Source organism: Arachis hypogaea, chromosome 10 (genome assembly GCF_003086295.3).
Source record: "Arachis hypogaea cultivar Tifrunner chromosome 10, arahy.Tifrunner.gnm2.J5K5, whole genome shotgun sequence".
NCBI classification, from domain to species: domain Eukaryota; kingdom Viridiplantae; phylum Streptophyta; class Magnoliopsida; order Fabales; family Fabaceae; genus Arachis; species Arachis hypogaea.
The window spans coordinates 80,687,818-80,713,832 of NC_092045.1; the positions used below are offsets into that span (position 1 = coordinate 80,687,818).

The window sequence follows — 26,015 nt, forward strand, 5'->3', positions numbered from 1 at the left end:
GAGGTTTGACTATCTTCTGCAATATGCGCTTTATCTCTCTGTTAGACACCTCGGCCTGCCCATTAGTCTGAGGATGGTAGGCTGTTGCTACTTTATGAATGATCACATGCTTCTTCAGTAATCTTGTTAGTCTCCTGTTACAAAAATGGGTGCCTTGATCGCTCACGATTGCTCATGGTGATCCAAAGCGACAAATAATGTGGTTTCTAACAAAGGAAACAACAGTGTTAGCATCATCAGTACGGGTAGGAATTGCTTCCACCCATTTAGAAACATAATCTACAGCTAACAGTATATAAAGGTGGCCATTAGAATTTGGAAATGGACTCATGAAGTCAATGCGCCAAACATCAAAAATTTCACAGAAAAGCATAATTTGTTGAGGCATTTTATCCCTCTGGGATATATTACCAAACCTTTGGCATGGGGGACAAGATTTACAAAATTCAGCATCGTCTTTAAAAAGAGTGGGCCACCAGAATCCACAGTCTAAGATTTTTCTAGCTGTTCTTTGAGGGCCAAAATGTCCTCCACTCTCAGATGAGTGACATGCCTCTAAAATGGATTGGAATTCTGATTGAGGCACACACCTTCTAATTACCTGGTCAGCGCCACATCTCCATAAATATGGGTCATCCCATATATAATATTTAGACTCGCTTTTCAGCTTATCTTTTTGGTGCTTAGTAAAGTTTGGAGGAAAAGTGCGGCTAACTAGATAATTAGTGACAGGTGCATACCAAGGGACTACTTTAGATACTGCTTGTAGGTTATTGATGAGCGGATAATTTGTATACTTTTTGGCATTGTTTTTAGTATGTTTTTGGTATGATCTAGTTAGTTTTTAGTATATTTTTATTAGTTTTTAGTTAAAATTCACTTTTCTGGACTTTACTATGAGTTTGTGTGTTTTTCTGTGATTTCAGGTATTTTCTGGCTGAAATTGAGGGACCTGAGCAAAAATCTGATTCAGAGACCAAAAAGGACTGCAGATGCTGTTGGATTCTGACCTCCCTGCACTCGAAGTGGATTTTCTGGAGCTACAGAACCCTAATTGGCGCGCTCTCAACGGCGTTGGAAAGTAGACATCCTGGGCTTTCCAGCAATATATGATAGTCCATACTTTGCCCAAGATTTGATGGCCCAAACTGGCGTTCAAAGTCACCTCAAGAAATCCCAGCGTTAAACGCTGGAACTGGCACCCAAATGGGAGTTAAACGCCCAAACTGGCACTAAAGCTGGCGTTTAACTCCAAGAAGAGTCTCTACACGAAATTTGCTTCATTGCTCAGCCCAAGCACACACCAAGTGGGCCCGGAAGAGGATTTTTATGTCATTTACTCATTTCTGTACACCTTAGGCTACTAGTTTCTTATAAGTAGGACCTTTGACTATTGTATTAAAAATCTTTTGATCACTTTAGATCTTAAGAGGACTTTGGTAGCTATCTTCATGCTATCTTAGATCATTGGGAGGCTGGCCATTCGGCCATGCCTAGACCTTATGCTTATGTATTTTCAACGGTGGAGCTTCTACACACCATAGATTAAGGTGTGGAGCTCTGCTGTACCTCGAGTATTAATGCAATTACTATTGTTCTTCCATTCAATTTCGCTTATTCTTTATCCAAGATATCACTTGTTCTTCAACCTGATGAAGGTGATGATTGACGCCCATCACCATTCTCACCCATGAACAAGGTGACTGACAACCATTCTTGTTCTACAAGCATTCGAGGCTCTAGTGAATATCTCTTGGATTCTTTAATCGGAATCTTCGTGGTATAGGCAGGACCTGATGGCGGCATTCAAGAGAATCCGGAAGGTCTAAACCTTGTCTGTGGTATTCTGAGTAGGATTCAATGATTGAATGACTGTGACGTGCTTCAAACCTGTAACCTACTGGGCGTTAGTGACAGACGCAAAAGAGTGATTCTATTCCGGTAGGGGAGGGAACCACACCGGTGATTGGCAGCACTGTGACAGAGTGCGTGCATTAGCTTTCACTGCGAGGATGGGAGGTAGCTGCTGACAACAGTGAAACCCTACACGAGCTTGCCATGGAAAGGAGTAAGAAGGATTGGATGAAGACAGTAGGAAAGCAGAGAGACGGAAGGGAAGGCATCTTCATGCGCTTATCTGAAGTTCCTACCAATGAATTACATAAGTATCTCTATCTTTACCTTTGTGTTATTTTCGTTCATCACTATATCCATTTGAGTTTGCCTGACTAAGATTTACAAGATGACCATAGCTTGCTTCAATACTAACAATCTCCGTGGGATCGACCCTTACTCGCGTAAGGTTTATTACTTGGACGACCCAGTGCACTTGCTGGTTAGTTGTGCGAAGTTGTGTAATGCCATGGTATTGAGCTACCACGTTTTTGGAGCCATTACCGGGGATTATGAGAGTTGTGAAAAAGTATTGTTCACAATTTTGCCCACCAAGTTTTTGGCGCCGTTGCCGGGGATTGTTCTAGTTTTGAGCAAGCTTTCGGTAACATTAGTGCCAAAATCCGGCAACAGCACCAAGTTTTTGGCGCCGTTGCCGGGGATTGTTCAAGTTTTGAGCAAGCTTTTGGTAACATCAGTGCCAAGATCCGGCAACAACATCAAGTTTTTGGTGTTATTGCCCGGGATTGTTCTGTGTATGGACAACTGACGGTTCATCTTGTTGCTTAGATTAGGTATTTTTTCTTCAGAGTTCTTAAGAATGAATTCTAGTGTTTCAAAGGTGATGTTCTTATCATCACCAAGGCTGATTGATTCTCATCAATTTAGCTCTTGAATGCAATGTCCTGCTGAAGCTTGGCCGGCCATGTCTAATTTCTTTAGACTAAAGCTTTAGACTAACATTGCATGATTCCTGGAATTCTCATTAAGAATTTTGATACCTTTATTTTCTTTTTCTACATAATTTTCGAAAAAAAAAACACAAAAAAATTATAAAATCATAAAATCCAAAAATATTTCTTTTGTAGTCTAGAGTCTCATCTTAAGTTTAGTATCAATTGCATGTTTCTATTCTTATTGCATCCATGCATGTGTCCTCATTGATCTTTCAAGTTGTTCTTGATGATTTCTTTGTTTTGATCTTTGAATTCTATTGACTTGAATGTTTTGTTATATGCATTCTCATTTTGTTAGTGTCAATGGTATACAAACTGCTAAGTTTGGTGCCTTGCATGCATTATTTGATTTTAGTTGCATTATTCCTTATTATTAAAAATCCAAAAATATTTCTAATTTGTGTCTTTTCAAGTCAATAATACAGAGAATTGAAGATTCAGAACATACTGCAGAGGAATCACACAGAAAAAGCTGGGCATTCAAAAATGCCCAGTGAAGAAGACAGACTGGCGTTTAAACGCCAGCCAGGGTGCCTGGCTGGGCGTTTAACGCCCAAAAGGGTAGTAGTTTGGGCGTTTAACGCCAGGATGGCTAAAGGGGGAAGATTTTGTTTTCAAAATCAATTTTTTCCAAGTTTTCAAAGTTTTTCAAAATCAAATCTTTTTCAAATCATATCTTTTCAACCAAATGTTTTCAAAATCAATTTCTTTCCTTTTTCAAAGATACTTACTAACAATTAATGATTTGATTGAACATTTTTTGCCTTTTCCGTTGAGGAAGGTTTTATGTTTGAATCATATCTTTTCTTGTTAGGCAAGTCATTAATTTTTAAAATCATATCTTTTTAAATTGTTTTCAAATCCTATCTTTTAAAATTGTTTTCAAATCATATCTTTTTAATCACATCTTTTTCAAAATAAGTTTTCAATCAAATCTTTTTAATTTCTAATTTCAAAATCTTTTTCAAAAATCACTTGATTTCTTTTCCACTCTTATTTTCGAAAATCAATTAAGTGTTTTTCAAAATGTTTTCAAAATCTTTTACTTAAATTTTCAAAAATTACTTCCCTTCTTCTCACATCCTTCTATTTATGGACAAACACTATTCCTTAATGCAAAATTCGAACTTCATCTTCTTTGATAAGTTCGAATTTTCTACCTCTGTCTTCCATTTTTCTTCCTCTGACACCTCAAGGAATCTCTATACTGTGACATAGAGGATTCCATATTTTCTTGTTCTCTTCTCTTTCATATGAGCAGGAACAAAGACAAAGGCATTCTTGTTGAAGCTAACCCTGAGCCTGAAAGGACCTTGAAGTGAAAGCTAAGAGAAGCTAAAGCACAAATCTCTATGAACGGAGGTGGTTGTCAGGCACACGTTCATAGTTGAGGACCTAACAGAAATTTTCAAGGAAGAAGAAGCCATGGCAGTCGAAAACAACAACAATGCAAGGAAGGTGCTGGGTGACTTTACTGCACCTACTCCCGATTTCTATGGGAGAAGCATCTCTATCCCTACCATTGGAGCAAACAACTTTGAGCTTAAGCCTCAATTAGTTTCTCTAATGCAACAGAATTGCAAGTTCCATGGACTTCCATTGGAAGATCCTCATCAGTTCTTAGCTGAATTCTTGCAAATCTGTGACACAGTCAAGACTAATGGGGTAGACCCTGAGGTCTGTAGACGGATGCTATTCCCTTTTGCTGTAAGAGACAGAGCTAGAATATGGTTGGACTCTCAACCTAAAGAAAGCCTGGACTCTTGGGAAAAGCTAGTCAATGCCTTCTTGGCAAAGTTCTTTCCACCTCAAAGATGGAGTAAGCTTAGAGTGGAAGTCCAAACCTTCAGACAGAAGGATGGAGAATCCCTCTATGAAGCTTGGGAAAGATACAAACAATTGATCAGAAAGTGTCCATCTGACATGCTTTCTGAATGGAGCATCATAGGTATTTTCTATGATGGTCTCTCTGAACTGTCCAAGATGTCTTTGGATAGCTCTGCTGGAGGATCTCTTCATATGAAGAAGACGCCTACAGAGGCTCAAGAGCTACTTGAAATGGTTGCAAATAACCAATTCATGTACACTTCTGAAAGGAATCCTGTGAACAATGGGACTAGTCAGAAGAAAGGAGTTCTTGAGATTGATGCTCTGAATGCCATTTTGGCTCAGAACAAGATATTGACTCAACAAGTCAATTTAATTTCTCAAAGTCTGTCTGGAATGCAAAATGCACCAAGCAGTACTAAGGATGCTTCACCTGAGGAAGAAGCTTATGATCCTGAGAACCCTTCAATGGAAGAGGTGAATTACCTAGGAGAACCCTAGGGAAACACCTACAATCCTTCATGGAGAAACCATCCAAATCTTTCATGGAAGGATCAACAGAGACCTCAACAAGGTTTCAATAACAATAATGGTGGAAGAAACAGGTTTAGCAATGGCAAGCCTTTTCCATCATCTTCTTAGCAACAGACAGAGAGCTCTAAGCAGAATACCTCTGACTTAGCAACCATGGTCTCTGATCTAATCAAAACCACTCAAAGTTTCATGACTGAAACTAGGTCCTCCATTAGGAATTTGGAAGGACAAGTGGGTCAGCTGAGCAAGAAAATTACTGAACTCCCCCCAAGTACTCTCCCAAGCAATACAGAAGAAAATCCAAAAGGAGAGTGCAAGGCCATCAACATGGCCGAATTCTGGGAAGAAGAAGAGGCAGTGAACGCCACTGAGGAAGACCTCACTGGACGTCCACTGACCTCCAATGAGTTCCCCAATGAGGAACCATGGGAATCTGAGGCTCAAACTGAGACCATAGAGATTCCATTAGACTTACTTCTGCCATTTATGAGCTCTGATGAGTATTCTTCCTCTGAAGAGGATGAGTATGTCACTGAGGAGCAAGTTGCTAAATACCTTGGAGCAATCATGAAGCTAAATGACAAGTTATTTGGAAATGAGACTTGGGAGGATGAACCCCCTTTGCTCACCAAGGAACTGGATGACTTGTCTAGGCAGAAACTGCCTCAAAAGAGGCAAGATCCTGGGAAGTTTTCTATACCTTGTACCATAGGCACCAAGACCTTCAAGAAGGCCTTGTGTGACTTAGGGTCAAGAGTAAACCTCATGCCCCTCTCTGTAATGGAGAAGTTAGGGATCTTTGAGGTGCAAGCTGCAAAAATCTCACTAGAGATGGCAGACAACTCAAGAAAACAAGCCTATGGACTTGTAGAGGATGTTCTGGTCAAAGTTGAAGACCATTACATCCCTACTGATTTCATAGTCCTAGAGACTGGCAAGTGCATGGATGAATCCATCATCCTTGGCAGACCCTTCCTAGCCACAGCAAAGGCTGTGATTGATGTTGATAGAGGTGAACTGTTCATTCAAGTGAATGAAGAATCCTTTGTGTTTAAGGCTCAAGGATATCCTTTTGTCACCATGGAGAGGAAGCATGAAGAGCTTCTCTCAAATCAGAGACAAACAGAGCCCCCACAGTCAAACTCTAAGTTTGGTGTTGGGAGGCCACAACCAAACTCTAAGTTTGGTGTTGAACCCCCACATTCAAACTCTAAGTTTGGTGTTGGGAGGTTCCAACATTGCTCTGAGTATCTGTGAGGCTCCATGAGAGCCCTCTGTCAAGCTACTGACATTAAAGAAGCGCTTGTTGGGAGGCAACCCAATGTTATAATTTATCTATTTTCCTTTGTTATTTATTTTATTTTGTAGGTTGATGATCATGAGAAGTCACAAAATCAATAGAAAAAGCAAAAACAGAATGAAAAACAGGAAGAAAAACAGCACACCCTGGAGGAAGATGCTGCTGGCGTTTAAACGCCAGTAAGCCTAGCAGTTGGGCGTTTAACGCCCAGTCTGACACCATTCTGGGCGTTTAACGCCAGAAAGGGGCACCAGACTGGCGTTAAACGCCAGGAAAGGGCAAGAACCTGGCGTTAAACGCCAGAAATGGGCACCAGCCCGGCGTTTAACGCCAGAAATGGCTCAAAACGTGATTTTGAGTGCCATTTGGTGCAGGGATGACTTTTCCTTGACACCACAGGATCTGTGGACCCCACAGGATCCCCACCAACCCCACCACCCTCTCTTTCTTCACCCATTCACCAATCACCTCAACACCCCTATATAAACCCTTCTTCACCCCTTCATCTTCACACAACCTAAACACCACTTCTCCCCCTCTCTTTGGCCGAACACAAAGCCATTCCCTTCTTCCTCATTCCTTCTACTTCTACTCTCTTCTTTCTACTTTTGCTCGAGGACGAGCAAACCTTTTAAGTTTGGTGTGGTAAAAGCATTGCTTTTTGTTTTTCCATAACCATTTATGGCATCCAAAGCCGGTTCAACTGAGAAGGCATGACCTCAAGCCCATCACTAAGAAAAAAAAAAAGATGGAGCAAACAAGAGACCCCTCTCATCATGAGATCCCTGAGATACCTCAAGGGATGCACTTTCCTCCACAAGACTATTGGGAGCAACTAAACACCTCCCTAGGAGAATTGAGTTCCAACATGGGACAACTAAGGGTGGAGCACCAAGAACACTCCATCATCCTTCATGAGATTAGAGAAGATCAAAGAATCATGAGGGAGGAGCAACAAAGACAAGGAAGAGACATTGAGGAGCTCAAGCACTCCATAGGATCTTCAAGAGCAAGAAAGAGCCGCCATCACTAAGGTGGACCCGTTCTTTGATTTCCTTGTTCTTTATTCTTCTGTTTTTCGAATTTTATGCTTATGTTTATCCATGTTTGTGTCTTGTGATCATTAGTGTCTTAGTGTCTATGCCTTAAAGTTATGAATGTCCTATGAATCCATCACCTTTCTTGAATAAAAATGTGCTTAATTGAAAAAGGAAGAATTGCATGAATTTTGAATTTTATAACAGTTTAATTATTTTGATGTGGTGGCAATATTTTTGTTCTCTGAATGTATGCTTAAACAGTGCATATGTATCTTGAATTTGTGGTTCATGAATGTTGGCTCTTGAAAGAATGATGAGAAAGGAGACATGTTACTGAGGATCTGAAAAATCATTAAAATGATTCTTGAAGCAAGAAAAAGCTATTCAAAAAAATAAAAAAATAAAAGAGAGAAAAAGAAAAAATAGAAAAAAAGAGAGAAATAAGAGTTGTGATCCAAGGCAAATAAGAGTGTGCTTAATAACCCTGGACACCTCTAATTGGGGACTTTAGCAAAGCTGAGTCACAATCTGAAAAGGTTCACCCAATTATGTGTCTGTGGCATGTATGTATCCGGTGGTAATACTGGAAGACAGAGTGCTTTGGGCCACAGCCGAGACTCAATAAATAGCTATGTTCAAGAATCATCATACTTTACTAGGAGAATCATTAACACTATCTGGATTCTAAGTTCCTAAAGAAGCCAACCATTCTGAATTTCAAAGGATAGGGTGAGATGCCAAAACTATTCAGAGGCAAAAAGTTAAAAGCCCCGCTCATCTAATTAATACTGATCTTCACAGATGTTTTTGGAATTCATTGCATATTCTCTTCTTTTTATCTTATTTGACTTTCAGTTGCTTGGGGACAAGCAACAATTTAAGTTTGGTGTTGTGATGAGCGGATAATTTGTATACTTTTTGGCATTGTTTTTAGTATGTTTTTGGTATGATCTAGTTAGTTTTTAGCATATTTTTATTAGTTTTTAGTTAAAATTCACTTTTCTGGACTTTACTATGAGTTTGTGTGTTTTTCTGTGATTTCAGGTATTTTCTGGCTGAAATTGAGGGACCTGAGCAAAAATCTGATTCAGAGACCAAAAAGGACTGCAGATGCTGTTGGATTCTGACCTCCCTGCACTCGAAGTGGATTTTCTGGAGCTACAGAACCCTAATTGGCGCGCTCTCAACGGCGTTGGAAAGTAGACATCCTGGGCTTTCCAGCAATATATGATAGTCCATACTTTGCCCAAGATTTGATGGCCCAAACCGGCGTTCAAAGTCACCTCAAGAAATCCCAGCGTTAAACGCTGGAACTGGCACCCAAATGGGAGTTAAACGCCCAAACTGGCACTAAAGCTGGCGTTTAACTCCAAGAAGAGTCTCTACACGAAATTTGCTTCATTGCTCAGCCCAAGCACACACCAAGTGGGCCCGGAAGAGGATTTTTATGTCATTTACTCATTTCTGTACACCTTAGGCTACTAGTTTCTTATAAGTAGGACCTTTGACTATTGTATTAAAAATCTTTTGATCACTTTAGATCTTAAGAGGACTTTGGTAGCTATCTTCATGCTATCTTAGATCATTGGGAGGCTGGCCATTCGGCCATGCCTAGACCTTATGCTTATGTATTTTCAACGGTGGAGCTTCTACACACCATAGATTAAGGTGTGGAGCTCTGCTGTACCTCGAGTATTAATGCAATTACTATTGTTCTTCCATTCAATTTCGCTTATTCTTTATCCAAGATATCACTTGTTCTTCAACCTGATGAAGGTGATGATTGACGCCCATCACCATTCTCACCCATGAACAAGGTGACTGACAACCATTCTTGTTCTACAAGCATTCGAGGCTCTAGTGAATATCTCTTGGATTCTTTAATCGGAATCTTCGTGGTATAGGCAGGACCTGATGGCGGCATTCAAGAGAATCCGGAAGGTCTAAACCTTGTCTGTGGTATTCTGAGTAGGATTCAATGATTGAATGACTGTGACGTGCTTCAAACCTGTAACCTACTGGGCGTTAGTGACAGACGCAAAAGAGTGATTCTATTCCGGTAGGGGAGGGAACCACACCGGTGATTGGCAGCACTGTGACAGAGTGCGTGCATTAGCTTTCACTGCGAGGATGGGAGGTAGCTGCTGACAACAGTGAAACCCTACACGAGCTTGCCATGGAAAGGAGTAAGAAGGATTGGATGAAGACAGTAGGAAAGCAGAGAGACGGAAGGGAAGGCATCTTCATGCGCTTATCTGAAGTTCCTACCAATGAATTACATAAGTATCTCTATCTTTACCTTTGTGTTATTTTCGTTCATCACTATATCCATTTGAGTTTGCCTGACTAAGATTTACAAGATGACCATAGCTTGCTTCAATACTAACAATCTCCGTGGGATCGACCCTTACTCGCGTAAGGTTTATTACTTGGACGACCCAGTGCACTTGCTGGTTAGTTGTGCGAAGTTGTGTAATGCCATGGTATTGAGCTACCACGTTTTTGGAGCCATTACCGGGGATTATGAGAGTTGTGAAAAAGTATTGTTCACAATTTTGCCCACCAAGTTTTTGGCGCCGTTGCCGGGGATTGTTCTAGTTTTGAGCAAGCTTTCGGTAACATTAGTGCCAAAATCCGGCAACAGCACCAAGTTTTTGGCGCCGTTGCCGGGGATTGTTCAAGTTTTGAGCAAGCTTTTGGTAACATCAGTGCCAAGATCCGGCAACAACATCAAGTTTTTGGTGTTATTGCCCGGGATTGTTCTGTGTATGGACAACTGGCGGTTCATCTTGTTGCTTAGATTAGGTATTTTTTCTTCAGAGTTCTTAAGAATGAATTCTAGTGTTTCAAAGGTGATGTTCTTATCATCACCAAGGCTGATTGATTCTCATCAATTTAGCTCTTGAATGCAATGTCCTGCTGAAGCTTGGCCGGCCATGTCTAATTTCTTTAGACTAAAGCTTTAGACTAACATTGCATGATTCCTGGAATTCTCATTAAGAATTTTGATACCTTTATTTTCTTTTTCTACATAATTTTTGAAAAAAAAAACACAAAAAAATTATAAAATCATAAAATCCAAAAATATTTCTTGTTTGAGTCTAGAGTCTCATCTTAGGTTTAGTATCAATTGCATGTTTCTATTCTTATTGCATCCATGCATGTGTCCTCATTGATCTTCAAGTTGTTCTTGATGATTTCTTTGTTTTGATCTTTGAATTCTATTGACTTGAGTGTTTTGTTATATGCATTCTCATTTTGTTAGTGTCAACGGTATACAAACTGCTAAGTTTGGTGCCTTGCATGCATTATTTGATTTTAGTTGCATTATTCCTTATTATTAAAAATCCAAAAATATTTCTAATTTGTGTCTTTTCAAGTCAATAATACAGAGAATTGAAGATTCAGAACATACTGCAGAGGAATCACACAGAAAAAGCTGGGCATTCAAAAATGCCCAGTGAAGAAGACAGACTGGCGTTTAAACGCCAGCCAGGGTGCCTGGCTGGGCGTTTAACGCCCAAAAGGGTAGTAGTTTGGGCGTTTAACGCCAGGATGGCTAAAGGGGGAAGATTTTGTTTTCAAAATCAATTTTTTCCAAGTTTTCAAAGTTTTTCAAAATCAAATCTTTTTCAAATCATATCTTTTCAACCAAATGTTTTCAAAATCAATTTCTTTCCTTTTTCAAAGATACTTACTAACAATTAATGATTTGATTGAACATTTTTTGCCTTTTCCGTTGAGGAAGGTTTTATGTTTGAATCATATCTTTTCTTGTTAGGCAAGTCATTAATTTTTAAAATCATATCTTTTTAAATTGTTTTCAAATCCTATCTTTTAAAATTGTTTTCAAATCATATCTTTTTAATCACATCTTTTTCAAAATAAGTTTTCAATCAAATCTTTTTAATTTCTAATTTCAAAATCTTTTTCAAAAATCACTTGATTTCTTTTCCACTCTTATTTTCGAAAATCAATTAAGCGCTGCTCCTACTGCATGGTTGGAAGCATCGCACATGATTTCGAATGGCTGGCTCCAGTCAGGTCCTCTCACAATTGGAGCTTGAGTCAGGGCGGTCTTCACCTTATCAAATGCTTGTTTGCAATCCTCGTTGAACTCAAACTCGATATCTTTCTGTAGTAACCTGGATAGGGGAAGTGCTACCTTACTAAAGTCCTTAATGAATCTTCGGTAAAAACCTGCATGGCCAAGGAACGAACGGACTTCCCTCACAGAGGAAGGGTAAGGTGGTGGACGAAATTGTGATCATCAATGTTGTACTCTTTGTTGTTGTATGGAATAATTATAATGGCTCTTTGCTATGTGTGGACACAACTCCGTTCAACTAACTAGCAAGTGTACTGGGTCGTCCAAGTAATAAACCTTACGTGAGTAAGGGTCGATTCCACAGAGATTGTTGGTATGAAGCAAGCTATGGTCATCTTGTAAATCTCAGTCAGGCAGATAGTAATTGATTATGGATTTTTGAAAATTAATAAATAATAAACATAAAATAAAGATAAAGTTACTCATGTAATCCAATGATAGGGATTTCAGATAGGCGTATGGAGATGATGTGCTCCTCCTGAATATCTGCTTTCCTACTGCTTTTATCCAATTTTATCACTCCCTTCTATGGCAAGCTGTATGTAGGGCATCACTGTTGTCAATGGCTACATCCCATCCTCTCAGTGAAAAAAGTCCAAATGCTCTGTCACAGCACGGCTAATCATCTGTCGGTTCTCAATCAGGTTGGAGTAGAATTCCTTGATTCTTTTGCGTCTGTCACTAACGCCCAGCCTTCAGGAGTTTGAAGCTCGTCACAATCATTCAATTCCGGAATCCTACTCGAAATACCACAGACAAGGTTAGACCTTCCGGATTCCCATGAATGCCGCCATCAATTCTAGCTTATAGCACGAAGATTCTGATTAAGGAATCCAAGAGATATGCGCCCGGTCTAGGGTAGAACAGAAGTGGTTGTCAATCACGCGCGTTCATAGGTGAGAATGATGATGAGTGTCACGAATCATCACATTGATCAAGTTGAAGTGCAACGAATATCTTAGAATAGGAATAATTCGAATTGGATAGAAAATAATAGTAATTGCATTGAAACTTGAGGTACAGCAGAGCTCCACACCCTTAATCTATGGTGTGTAAAAACTCCACCATTGAAAATACATAAGTGAAAGGTTCAGGCATGGCCGAATGGCCAGCCCCCCAAAACGTGATCAATAGTCTCCTCAGATGAAGAATAAAATAAAACTGAGACAAAAGATGTCTAATACAATAGTAAATTATCCTATTTATACTAGACTAGCTACTAGGGTTTACTTGAGTAAGTAATTGATGCATAAATCCACATCCGGGGCCCTCTTGGTGTGTGTTTGGGCTGAGCTTGATCTATCCATGAGCTGAGGCTTCTTTTGGAGTTGAACGCCAAGTTGTAACATGTTTTGGGCGTTCAACTCCGGGTCGTGACGTGTTTCTGGCGTTTTACTCCAGACAGCAACATGGAACTGGCGTTGAGCGCCAATTTACGTCATCAATTCCCGAATAAAGTATGGACTATTATATATTGCTGGAAAGCTCTGGATGTCTACTTTCCAACGCTGTTGAGGGCGCGCCATTTGGAGTTTCGTATCTCCAGAAAATCCATTTTGAGTGCAGGGAGGTCAGATTCCAATAGCATCAGCAGTCCTTTGTCAGCCTCCTATCAGAGTTTTGCTCAAGTCCCTCAATTTCAGCCAGAAATTACCTGAAATCACAGAAAAACACACAAACTCATAGTAAATTCCAGAAATGTGAATTTAACATAAAAACTAATGAAAACATCCCTAAAAGTAGCTTGAACTTACTAAAAACTACCTAAAAACAATGCCAAAAAGCGTATAAATTATCCGCTCATCACAACACCAAACTTAAATTGTTGCTTGTCCCCAAGCAACTAAAAATCAAATAGGATAAAAAGAAGAGAATATACTATAAATTCCAAAATATCAATGAATATTAATTCTAATTAGATGAGCGGGACTTGTAGCTTTTTGCTTCTGAACAGTTTCGGCATCTCACTTTTTCCTTTGAAGTTCAGAATGATTGGCTTCTCTAGGAACTTAGAATTTCGGATGGTGTTATTGATTCTCCTAGTTAAGTATGTTGATTCTTGAACACAGCTACTTATGAGTCTTGGCCGTGGCCCTAAGCACTTTGTTTTCCAGTATTACCACCGGATACATAAATGCCACAGACACATGACTGGATGAACCTTTTCAGATTGTGACTCCGCTTTGCTAGAGTCCCTAGTTAGAGGAGTCCAGGGCTCTTAAGCACACTCTTTTGCTTTGGATCACGACTTTAACCACTCGTTCAAACGCCAGGATGTTGCTTGTTTCTGGCGTTCAGCACCAGAAACATGCTCTGTTCTGGTGTTGAACGCCAGCCAGATGTACCTTACTGGCGTTTAAACGCCAGTAAGTCCTTCCTCCAGGGTGTGATTTTTCTTCTGCTATTTTTGATTCTATTTTTAATTTTAGTATTTTTTTCGTGACTCCACATGATCATGAACCTAATAAAACACAAAATAACAATAAAATAAAATTAAAATTAGATATATAAAAATTGGGTTGCCTCCCAACAAGCGCTTCTTTAATGTCATTAGCTTGACAGTGGGCTCTCATGGAGCCTCACAGATATTCAGAGCATGATGAGGGCTTCCCAACACTAAACTTAGAGTTTGAATGAGGGGGCTTCTCAACACCAAACTTAGAGTTTGTTGTGGCCTCCCAACACCAAACTTAGAGTTTGACTGTGGGGGCTCTTTTTGACTATATATTGAGAGAAGCTTTTCATGCTTCCTCTCCATGGTTGTAGAGGAAGGTCCTTGAGCTTTAAACACAAGGTAGTCCTCATTCAATTGAAGAAATAATTCTCCTCTGCTAACATCAATCACAGCTTCTGCTGTGGCTAGGAAGGGTCTTCCAAGGATGATGCATTCATCTTCTTCCTTCCTAGTGTCTAAGATTATGAAATCAGCAGGGATGTAAAGGCCTTCAACCTTTACTAACATGTCCTCTACTAATCCATAAGCTTGTCTTACTGACTTGTCTGCCAATTGAAGTGAGAATAAGGCAGGCTGTACCTCAATGATCCCCAGTTTCTCCATTACAGATAGTGGCATAAGATTTATGCCTGACCCCAGGTCACACAGAGCCTTGTTAAAGGTCATGGTGCCTATGGTACAGGGTATTAAGAATTTACCTGGATCTTGTCTCTTTTGAGGTAGAGTTTTCTGAATCCATGTATCTAGTTCAGTAATGAGCAAGGGGGATTCACCTTCCCAAGTCTCATTACCAAACAACTTGGCATTCAGCTTCATGATAGCTCCTAGATATTGAGCAACTTGCTCTCCAGTTACATCTTCATCCTCTTCTGAGGAGGAATAGTTTTCAGAGCTCATGAATGGCAGAAGAAGTTTAGTGGAATCTCTATGGTCTCTATATGAGCCTCAGATTCCTTTAGGTCCTCAATGGGGAACTCCTTCTTGTTTGAGAGACGTCCCAGGAGGTCTTTCTCACTAGGATTTTCGTCCTTCTCCTCCCTTGTGCATTCGGCCATATTGATTACTTCAATGGCCTTGCAATCTCCTTTTGGATTCTCTTCTGTATTGCTTGGGAGAATACTAGGAGGAGTTTCAATGACTTTCTTACTCAACTGGCCCACTTGTGCCTCCAGATTTCTAATGGAGGACCTTGTTTCACTCATGAAACTTAAAGTGGCTTTTGACAGATCAGAGACTAAGTTTGCTAAATTAGAGGGGCTCTGTTCAGAATTTTCTGTCTGTTGCTGAGAAGATGATGGAAAAGGCTTGTTATTACTGAGCCTATTTCTTCCACCATTGTTAAAGCCTTGTTGAGGCTTTTATTGATCCTTCTATGAGAAATTTGGATGATTTCTCCATGATGAGTTATAGGTGTTTTCATAAGGTTCACCCATGTAATTAACCTCTGCCATTGCAGGGTTCTCAGGATCATAAGCTTCTTCAGAAGCTGCCTCTTTAGTACTGTTGGATGCATTTTGCCATCCATTCAGACTTTGAGAGATCATGTTGACTTGTTGAGTCAACACTTTGTTCTGAGCCAATATGGCATTCAGAGTATCAATTTCAAGAACTCCCTTCCTCTAAGGCATCCCATTATTCACGAAATTCCTCTCAGAAGTGTACATGAACTGGTTATTTGCAACCATGTCAATAAGTTCTTGAGCTTCTGCAGGCATTTTCTTTAGGTGAATGGATCCACCTGCAGAATGGTCCAGTGACATTTTTGAAAACTCAGATAGACCATAATAGAATATATCTAATATGGTCTATTCTGAAAACATGTCAGATGGACACCTTTTGGTCAACTGTTTGTATCTTTCCCAAGCTTCATAGAGGAATTCACCATCTTTTTGCTTGAAGGTCTAAACATCCACTCTAAGCTTGCTCAGCTTTTGAGGAGGAAAGAATTTATCCAAGAAGGCCGTGACCAGCTTATCCCAGGAGTCCAGGCTATCTTTAGGTTGTGAGTTCAACCATGTTCTAGCTCTGTCTCTTATAGCAAAAGGGAAAAGCATGAGCCTGTAGACTTCAGGATCTACTCCATTTGTCTTAACAGTCTCACAAATCTGTAAGAACTCAGTTAAAAACTGGTAAAGATCTTCAGATGGAAGTCCATAAAACTTGCAGTTCTGTTGCATTAAAGCAACTAGTTAAGGCTTAAGCTCAAAATTGTTGGCTCCAATGGCAGGAATGGAGATGCTTCTTCCATCAAATTTGGACGTTGGTTTTGTGAAGTCACCAAACATTCTCCTTGCATTATTATTGTTGGGTTCGGCTACCATCTCCTTCTCTTGTTCGAAAATTTCAGAAAGGTTGCCTCTGGATTGTTGTAGTTTAGCTTCTCTTAGTTTCCTCTTCAGAGTCCTTTCAGGTTCTGGATCAGCTTCAACAAGAGTGTCTTTTTCCTTGTTCCTGCTCATATAGGGAAGAAGAGAACAAGAAAAGAAAGAGGAATCCTCTATGTCAAAGTATAGAGATTCCTTTATGTTAGTAGAAGAAGAAAGGGCAGAGTAGTGAAGAAGAATGGTTAAGGATAGAGGTAGTGATTTGAGATGAAGAGAGGTGAAGAGAAGTGTTAGTAAATAAATAAATAAATAGAAGAAGGAGAGATAGAGAATTTCAAAAATAATTTTGAAAAAGTGGTTAGTGATTTTCGAAAATTAAAGATAAGATATAATTAAAATTAAAATTTAAAATAATTAAAAAGAATTTTTGAAAAAGAGGGAGGTATTTTCAAAAATTATAGAGGAAAACGTAGTTAGGTGGTTTTGAAAAAGATAAGGAACAAACAAAAAGTCAAATAGTTAGTTTAAAAAGATATTAAAATCAAATATGAAAAGATAAGAAACTTAAAAGGATAGGATTCTAGATTTTAAAGATTGAACCTTTCTTAACAAGAAAGTAACAAACTTCAAATTTTTGAATCAATCATATTACTTGTTAGTGTAATTTCGAAAATTTGATATAAAGATAAGAAAAATATTTTGAAAAAGATATTTGGAATTTTTCGAAAATAATAAAAAAATGAAAAAAATATGATTTTTGAAAAATATTTTAAAAAGATAAGATTTTTAAAATTGAAAATTTGACTTGACTTGTAAGAAACAACTAATTTTAAAAATTTTTGACCAAGTCAACCCAAAATTTCGAAAATTTGGAGAGAAAAAAGGAAAAGATATTTTTTTATTTTTGAATTTTTAAAGATGAGAGAGAAAAAAATAAAAATGTCATTTTTGTGTTTTTCTCTTTTCTTTATGGATCAAAACGAAGAATGCATGCAAGAATACTATGAATGTCAAGATGAACACCAAGAACACTATTGAAGATCATGATGAACATCAAGAACATATTTTTGAAAAATTTTTTATGCAAAGAAAACATGCAAGACACCAAACTTAGAAATCTTTAATGCATGGACTCTAACAAACGAAAAATGCATATGAAAAACAACAAAAGATACAAAACAAGAAAACATCAAGATCAAACAAGAAGACTTACCAAGAACAACTTGAAGATCATGAAGAACACTATGAATGCATGAATTTTCGAAAAATTCATAATAATTTTTTTAAAACATGCAATTGACACCAAACTTATAAATTCACTCAAGACTCAAACAAGAACATAAAATATTTTTTATTTTTATGATTTTCTGATTTTTTTGTATTTTCTTTTATTTTTTTCGAAAATGTTCTTTAGAAAAACGAAAATAAAGAAAAATTTTTGAAAGATTTTTTGAAAACTTTTTTTTTGAAAGGAAAATTACCTAATCTGAGCAACAAGATGAACCTTCAGTTGTCCATACTCGAACAATCCCCGACAACAGCGCCAAAAACTTGGTGGATGAAATTGTGATTATCAATGTTGTACTCTTTGTTGTTGTATGGAATAATTATAATGGCTCTTTGCTATATGTGGACACAACTCCGTTCAACTAACCAGCAAGTGTACTGGGTCGTCCAAGTAATAAACCTTACGTGAGTAAGGGTCGATTCCACAGAGATTGTTGGTATGAAGCAAGCTATAGTCATCTTGTAAATCTCAGGCGGATAGTAATTGATTATGGATTTTTGAAAATTAATAAATAATAAACATAAAATAAAGATAAAGTTACTCATGTAATCCAATGATGGGGATTTCAGATAGGCGTATGGAGATGCTGTGCTCCTCCTGAATATCTGCTTTCCTACTGCTTTTATCCAATTTTATCACTCCCTTCTATGGCAAGCTGTATGTAGGGCATCACCGTTGTCAATGGCTACATCCCATCCTCTCAGTGAAAAAGGTCCAAATACTCTGTCACAACATGGCTAATTATCTGTCAGTTCTCAATCAGGTTGGAGTAGAATCCCTTGATTCTTTTGCGTCTGTCACTAACGCCCAGCCTTCAGGAGTTTGAAGCTTGTCACAGTCATTCAATTCCGGAATCCTACTCGGAATATCACAGACAATGTTACACCTTCCGGATTCCCATGAATGCCGCCATCAATTCTAGCTTATACCACGAAGATTCTGATTAAGGAATCCAAGAGATATGTGCCCGGTCTAGGGTAGAACGGAAGTGGTTGTCAATCACGTGCGTTCATAGGTGAGAATGATGATGAGTGTCATGAATCATCACATTCATCAAGTTGAAGTGCAACGAATATCTTAGAATAGGAATAATTCGAATTGGATAGAAAATAATAGTAATTGCATTGAAACTTGAGGTACAGCAGAGCTCCACACCCTTAATCTATGGTGTGTAAAAATTCCACCGTTGAAAATACATAAGTGAAAGGTTCAGGCATGGCCGAATGGCCAGCCCCCCTAAAACGTGATCAATAGTCTCCTCAGATGAAGAATAAAATAAAACTGAGACCAAAGATGTCTAATACAATAGTAAATTATCCTATTTATACTAGACTAGCTACTAGGGTTTACATGAGTAAGTAATTGATGCATAAATCCACTTTCGAGGCCCACTTGGTGTGTGTTTGGGCTGAGCTTGATCTATCCACAAGCTGAGGCTTCTTTTGGAGTTGAACGCCAAGTTGTAACGTGTTTTGGGCGTTCAACTCCGGGTCGTGACGTGTTTCTGGCGTTTTACTCTAGACAACAACATGGAACTGGCGTTCAGCGCCAGTTTGCATCATCATTTCCCGAATAAAGTATGGACTATTATGTATTGCTGGAAAGCTCTAGATGTCTACTTTCCAATGCCATTGAGGGCGCGCTATTTGGAGTTCTTTAGCTCCAGAAAATCCATTTTGAGTGCAAGGAGGTCAGATTCCAACAGCATCAGCAGTCCTTTGTCAACCTCCTATCAGAGTTTTGCTCAAGTCCCTCAATTTCAGCCAAAAATTACCTGAAATCACAGAAAAACACACAAACTCATAGTAAAGTCCAGAAATATGAATTTAACATAAAAACTAATGAAAACATCCCTAAAAGTAGCTTGAACTTACTAAAAACTACTTAAAAACAATGCCAAAAAGCGTATAAATTATCCGCTCATCATAAGGCAAACTAGAAATAACATCCACCTTTGCTGGATTTACAGAAATGTCAATATTAGACACAAAATGTCCTAGTACAATTCCTTTTCTTACCATAAAATGGCATTTTTCAAATATCAATACAAGGTTTGTACTGACACATCTATCTTGTACTCTAGATAAACTATCCAAGAAAAGGCTAAAGGAATCACCATAAACGCTAAAATCATCCATAAAAATCTCCATACAGTCCTCAAGAAGGTCAGAGAAAAGACTCATCATGCACCTTTGGAAAGTAGCTGGTGCATTGCACAAGCCAAAGGGCATTCTCTTACAGGCATAAGTCCCAAAAGGATATGTAAAAGTAGTCTTTTCCTGATCTTCAGGGGCTATATGAATCTTGAAGTAGCCTGTGTAACCATCTAAAAAGCAATAATGTGATTTATCTGACAGGCGATCCAGCATTTGATCAATGAATGGAAGAGGGTAGTGATCCTTCCGAGTGGCTTGGTTGAGACGCCTATAATCAATGCAGACCCTCCAGGAGTTCTGTACTCTGGTTGCTATGAGCTCTCCATGCTCATTCTTCACTGTAGTGACTCCAGACTTCTTGGACACCACTTGTACTGGGCTCATCCATTCACTGTCTGAGATGGGGTAGATAATATCTGCCTCTAATAGTCTGGTCACTTCCTTCTTGACAACCTCTAAGATAGTGGGGTTCAGTCTTCTTTGGGGTTGACGAACGGGTCTTGCTCCTTCTTCTAAAAATATTCTGTGCTCACAAACTTGAGGGTCGATGCCTACTATGTCTGCCAAACTCCACCCAATTGCTTTCTTGTGCCTCCTCAGCATACTAAGTAACTGCTCTTCCTGTTGAGAAGTGAGGTCACGTGCAATGATAACTGGAAACTTCTGCTTGTCCTCGAGGTAAGCATATTTGAGGTGTGGAGGGAGGGGTTTCAATTCTAACTTCTGTTCATGGTCAGGCTCTGGATTGTCTGGAGCTGGTGGCAGTGGTAGATTACTTTCATTGTCCTCAGAATTCCCTACACTCGAACCTTGTCCTATGTACTTCTTTTCAAACTCCTCCTGGTGAACTTCAGCTATGGTCTCATCTATGATGTCACACTGGAAGATAGAATGATCTTCTGGAGGATGCTTCATAACTCCATTCAGATTGAAGCTTACTACTCGGCCGTCTATTTCAAAAGAGTATGTTCCTACAAAAGCATCTAATTTGAACTCCGAGGTCTTCAAGAAAGGTCTTTCGAGTAAGATTGATGATGGCTTCTCTGAGTCATTTTGGGGCATCTCCAGGATGTAAAAATCAATGGGGAAAGTGAGACCTTTAATACCCACTAATACATCTTTAGCAACTCCAGCCACTGTAATAATACTTTTATCTGCTAACACAAAACGAACTGCCGACCTTTTTAAGGGAGGGAGCCTCAAAACATCATATACAGATAAAGGCATTATACTAACACATGCTCCTAAATCACACATGCAGTTAGAAAATATCACACCTCTAATGGTACAGTTAACCATGCATGGACCTAGGTCACTATATTTTTCAGGTATATGTCCCATTAAAGCAGATATAGAACTACCTGAAGGAATAGTTTCTAATTCATTAATTTTGTCTTTATGTATGCATAAATCCTTTAGAAACTTTGCGTATTTAGGTACCTGTTGAATAACATCAAAAAGGGGAACAGTTACCTCAACCTTTTTGAATATTTCTACCATTTTGGGATCAGGTTCCAACTGCTTTCTGGGCTTCCTTGCAAGTTGTGGAAATGGAATAGGAATGGCATTTTCTATAGTGTCTGCGCCCCTTGGTGCTTCTTCCTGTGATCTAGCGTCTTCTTCTTGAGCCATGTCCTGTATATCCTTTTCTTCCTCAACATCTTCTATTTCCACTACCTCTTCAGCTGAGGCATGTTCAGGTAGGTTTGCCTCTTCCTAATTCCTCTCTTGCAATGTGTTCCGGACCTTAGGGTGATGGCATTAATGCCACCCTTTGAATTGGGTAATGGTTGAGAGGGGAGTCCACCAGAGCTTGAGGACTGGTTGTTGGAGCTGTTCAGTGATCCAATCTGTGAGACAAGGGCTTGCAAAATAGAATTCAGATCATTCAGAGTAGAAGTGAGGTTGTTTTCCATGGCCTACTATCTCTAATCAATAGATTGTAGTAACTCATCATTAGGAGATGAAGAGGGATAAGTGATCTGAGAGGTCTGCTGAGATGCTTGAGGCTGTCTTAAATGAGGTGCTCTGTAGGCCTGATTCTGATTCTGCTGCCTGAAGTTGTTATTGTTATTCCACCTCTGATTTCCATTGTTATCTCTGCCTCCTCTGTTATGATTATCCCTCTAACCCTGGTTAGCATTATCTCTCCAGCCTTGGTTAGAGTTATCCTGCCATCCATGGTTATAGCTGCCACCTTGATTGTACCCTTGATTAGGGCGGTCATAGAAGTTATGAGTGGCTGCTACAGTATGGTCTTCCGGTTGGAGTTGCGGACACTCATTAGTGTAATGACTGTAATCTGCACAGATTCCACATACTCTTTGTGGAACCAACTGCTGGCTGTGCTGTGGTGGAGAAGGCTGAACTTGCTGAGGCTGTTGTTGACTTAGCTGCATCTGCTTCAGCAAGTTAGTCATTTCACATAAGCTCTGAGCTATAGCAGCAGTCTCTTTGCTAGTGGATACCTCTGCAACAGCTCTTGACCGACTTTGTTTCTGCCTGTGATTCCTAGTAGATTCGGCTAAGTCGCTGATCAATTGCCATGCTTCTTCCGTAATCTTGTACTTTTACATAGACCCATTGCTAGCACCTTCCAATGTGGTCCTATCTTGAGATTTCATGCCCTGTGTAAAGTAGCCGAGTAACACTACCTTGTCAATCATATGGTGTGGACATGCTTCTAGAAGATTATTGAAGCGTTCCAAGTATTCATAGGGAGTTTCAGATTCATCCTGAATGATCATGGACATGTCTTTCCTCAGTTTATCGGCAACCTCAACTGGAAAGAATTTCTCCAAAAAATTCTCTTCTAAGCATATTCCAGTTGGAAACAGTCGTTCCGGGTTGAGTGTAGTACCACTCTCTTGCCTTTTCCTCAAGAGAGAATGGGAAGGCTTTTAACAGAATAGAGATTTCATCAGTGCCATCACGCTTAACAGTAGAACAGGCAGTCTAAAAATCCCTAAGGTGCTTGATAGGCTCTTGAGCAGGTAAGCCATGAAACTTGGGCATCAAGTTGAGTAGCGAAGACTTTATTTCGAAATCCACAGCCACTGCTGGGTGGTGTGCCTGGAATGGTTGTAGTGTAAAATCAGGGGCTCCTTCCTCCTGGATAGTGACTCTCTTAGGTGCTGCCATGTCACCTGCACGTAAATCAACTAGATCAGTAGAGAGGGAGCTTGTTTCTTCCTTAGATGACGTTTTAGGTTCGTCCTCAGAGAGGACTCGCCGACGCCGAGCTTGCCTTATACGTGAAATAGTTCTTTCAATCTCAGGGTCAAATACTAGCAAGCTTGGATCAGGAAGTGAACGCGTCATTTAACAAAAGAAATGTGCAGCTCATAGTAACAAAATAAAAAAAATTGCAATTAAATAAATGCCAATCAATAAATTAGCACACTGTTGCAACTTCCCGGCAACGGCGCCAAAAATTGACGTGGCAGAAATTGGCGAGTTAAGAAATTATTAACAGAAATACGTTGCAAGTACAGTCCTTAACCAGCCAAAAATCCGCTTATCAATTTAGAAGGGTTGTCATAATATTGAAATTAAAATACTGGGAGTATGAATCCCAGGTCGTCTCCCAACGAGTTGCAGAGAGATGTGCTATTTTATCAATCAGGTGTTTTCAAAAATGGTTGAGTTGATAAACAGGAAATTAATTTAGAGAATTTAATTAATTTTAAATAAAAGCCTTGACTGGGAGTGGATTAGTTGGAAGTCCTATTCTTGTTGAATTACTCTCAAGATTAATTAATAATTGGAAGTTGCTCTGCTTAGTTATCCCTTACTGGGGAAAGGAAAGTCAAGCAAGTTGGAAAGCTGTTTCTAGTCACAAGTTCTAATCCTCTCCCTTGGGAGGGACTAGTGTCAATGATTAGAGGTTGATCCAACAATAAACCCAATTATAATTTCTCTCTTGAGTAATTCAACTCAAGGTTTCCCTTCAATCATCTCCCAATCAAGTTATGGAACTACTCACTCATCATAATTATAAACTTCACAGAATCAATGGAGAAAATAAAAAAAGACATAATAAATAATAATGAAGGGGATTAATTGAAAATAAAAATAGTCTATATTATTAACTTGTGAAAATAATCCAATGTCAACTCTAAGGGCATTAAGAATATGGAAGAATAAATGGAAAGTAAATAACAGAATATAATGACTAGTACCGGAGGTAGACTCTTCTCAAAAGCTAAAGCCAAATCTTCAAAATCCTAATTATGAATGTTCAAGTGAGTAAACCTAGGGGAGGAGTAAATTCATATCTAAACACTAAAAATTATGCGGAATGAATTTTCTCCTCTGTCTCTGCATGTTCCCAGGCTCTAATCTGTGTTTCTGAGCCGAAAACTGGGTTGAAATCCGGCCCAGAAACTCTGCCAGTGACTTCTGAAATTCTGCAGATCGCGCAGGTCACGCGGCCGCGTCGTCCACGCGTTCGCGTCACTCGGTGTTTCTCGTACCACGCGTGCGCATCATCCACGCATTCGCGTCGTTTATGCAGCTTCCAATCCGCGCGGTTGCGTCAGGCACGCGAGCGCGTCACTGTTGTTTCTTCCATTTCGCGCGGTCGCGTCAGCCATGCGACCGCGTGACTTCTCGCTGGTTATCTCCTCAATTCTTTGTGTTCCTTCCATTTTTTGCATGCTTCCTTTCCATCCTTTAAGCCATTCCTGCCCTGTAATTCCTGAAATCACTTAACACACATATCAAGGCATCTAATGGTAATAAGAGAGGATTAAATAAAAGAAAATAAAAGCCAAAGAAGCATGTTTTCAATCATAGAGTATTTTTAGGAAGGAGTTGTAATTACATGCAAATCATATGAATAAGTAGGCAAAGACTTGATAAAACCACACAATTAAACACAATATGAATCATAAATAGTGGTTTATCATCGCCTCCCAAAGATTGGTTGAAAATTAACATTGATGCATCTTTTTTGCAGCCAGACGGGAGGAGCAGTAACCGTAGCTGTTGTAAGGGATTGGAAGGGGTCAGTGATAACTAGTTCAGCAACAAAAATCATAGCCAATTCTAGTTTGTCAGCCGAGGCCTATGCTTTCAGAGAGGCATTAATTATGGCACAAAATCTGCAATTGGGTAAATCAATAATTGAAACAGATTATCAAGCTCTTGCTCAAGCTTTAAAATCGAAAAGTTCAATAGGAGAGATTGATGCAATTATCAAAGATATCCAGAAATTGTTAACAGAAATTTTAGAAACAAGGATAACATGGGTTCCAAGAGAAGGAAACAAATTAGCACATACAGTGGCTAAATTGGCAGATGGAGAAGGACTTAATCGATCGTGGACACGTGATCCTCCGCAACAAATAAAGAACATCATCCGAGAAGAGGCAAAAGCAAATAGCTTAGTGTTTGAGGGTTTTGGTTGTTGAATTCCTTGCTAGAGACCCCAGATTTCAATACTACCTGATCTGATGTGGTTGGGTAGTCAAGAAAACCAGGGATGGAGCGTTGAACCGAAGAAGCAGGAATCTGCATAATGGAGGTGTGCTTCAGAATACCAAAGGATGAGGATAGGAGGGAGGCGAGCCCTGCGGTATTTCTGGCGCTGGAGGCGCCGAGACTGATCCATGTTAGCTTGAAACATGTTTTTTGGTCAATGCCTGAAACATGTTTATTTAGTGCCATTTCTCCTTTTCCTTTTTTCTTTGTGCCCAGGTGTTTCTTTGTTTTGTGGGTTGGGCTGGGCCTTGCCCATGACATGGACAAAAAAAAAGAAGTAGAGCAATAGTCATATTTGAAGATCAAGACAAAATGAAAATAAAAGTTTGTATGATTCAAATTTATGTTCAAACCTTCCAACAACTAAGTTTAATACAAAGTAGTCATAGCCGGACCTTAACTTGTGGAAAAAGTAAGGGCAACCAAAGTTGTTATCCTTAACTATTTACAAATCATGACTTCACAAATAAGTGGCTAATGCCAAGTCAAGGACATTATCATGAAAATGCATCTTGATAACCAACTTAGCTTGTTATCTAAATTTTAGGAAGTCGAAGTCCAACATACCAACAACGAAGAGAGTGAATGAGTTGATACACTTTGAAAGTCCAAGATGTGTCTTATCCAATAAGAGTCTAAACTAGAAAAAT

At 39.3% G+C, this 26,015-nt stretch overlaps 1 protein-coding gene and 2 non-coding genes across 3 annotated transcripts; 1 reads left to right on the forward strand and 2 right to left on the reverse strand.

The window, feature by feature from the left end:
• Positions 1-4,670: 4,670 nt before the first annotated feature.
• LOC112718809 (small nucleolar RNA R71) lies at positions 4,671-4,774 on the reverse strand. The gene has a single exon (XR_003161136.1). It is a non-coding gene; the product is annotated as a small nucleolar RNA R71 (small nucleolar RNA).
• Positions 4,775-15,931: 11,157 nt separating this feature from the next.
• On the forward strand, positions 15,932-16,035 carry LOC112718525 (small nucleolar RNA R71). The gene has a single exon (XR_003160862.1). It is a non-coding gene; the product is annotated as a small nucleolar RNA R71 (small nucleolar RNA).
• Positions 16,036-18,846: 2,811 nt separating this feature from the next.
• On the reverse strand, positions 18,847-25,630 carry LOC112715789 (uncharacterized). Its single transcript, XM_072205040.1, has 2 exons — positions 25,166-25,630; positions 18,847-24,986 (listed from the first exon to the last, which is right to left on the reverse strand). The coding sequence occupies exon 2, from the start codon at positions 21,511-21,513 to the stop codon at positions 19,606-19,608; it is 1,908 nt and encodes a 635-aa protein (XP_072061141.1). The 5' UTR covers positions 21,514-24,986; positions 25,166-25,630; the 3' UTR covers positions 18,847-19,605.
• Positions 25,631-26,015: the final 385 nt, after the last annotated feature.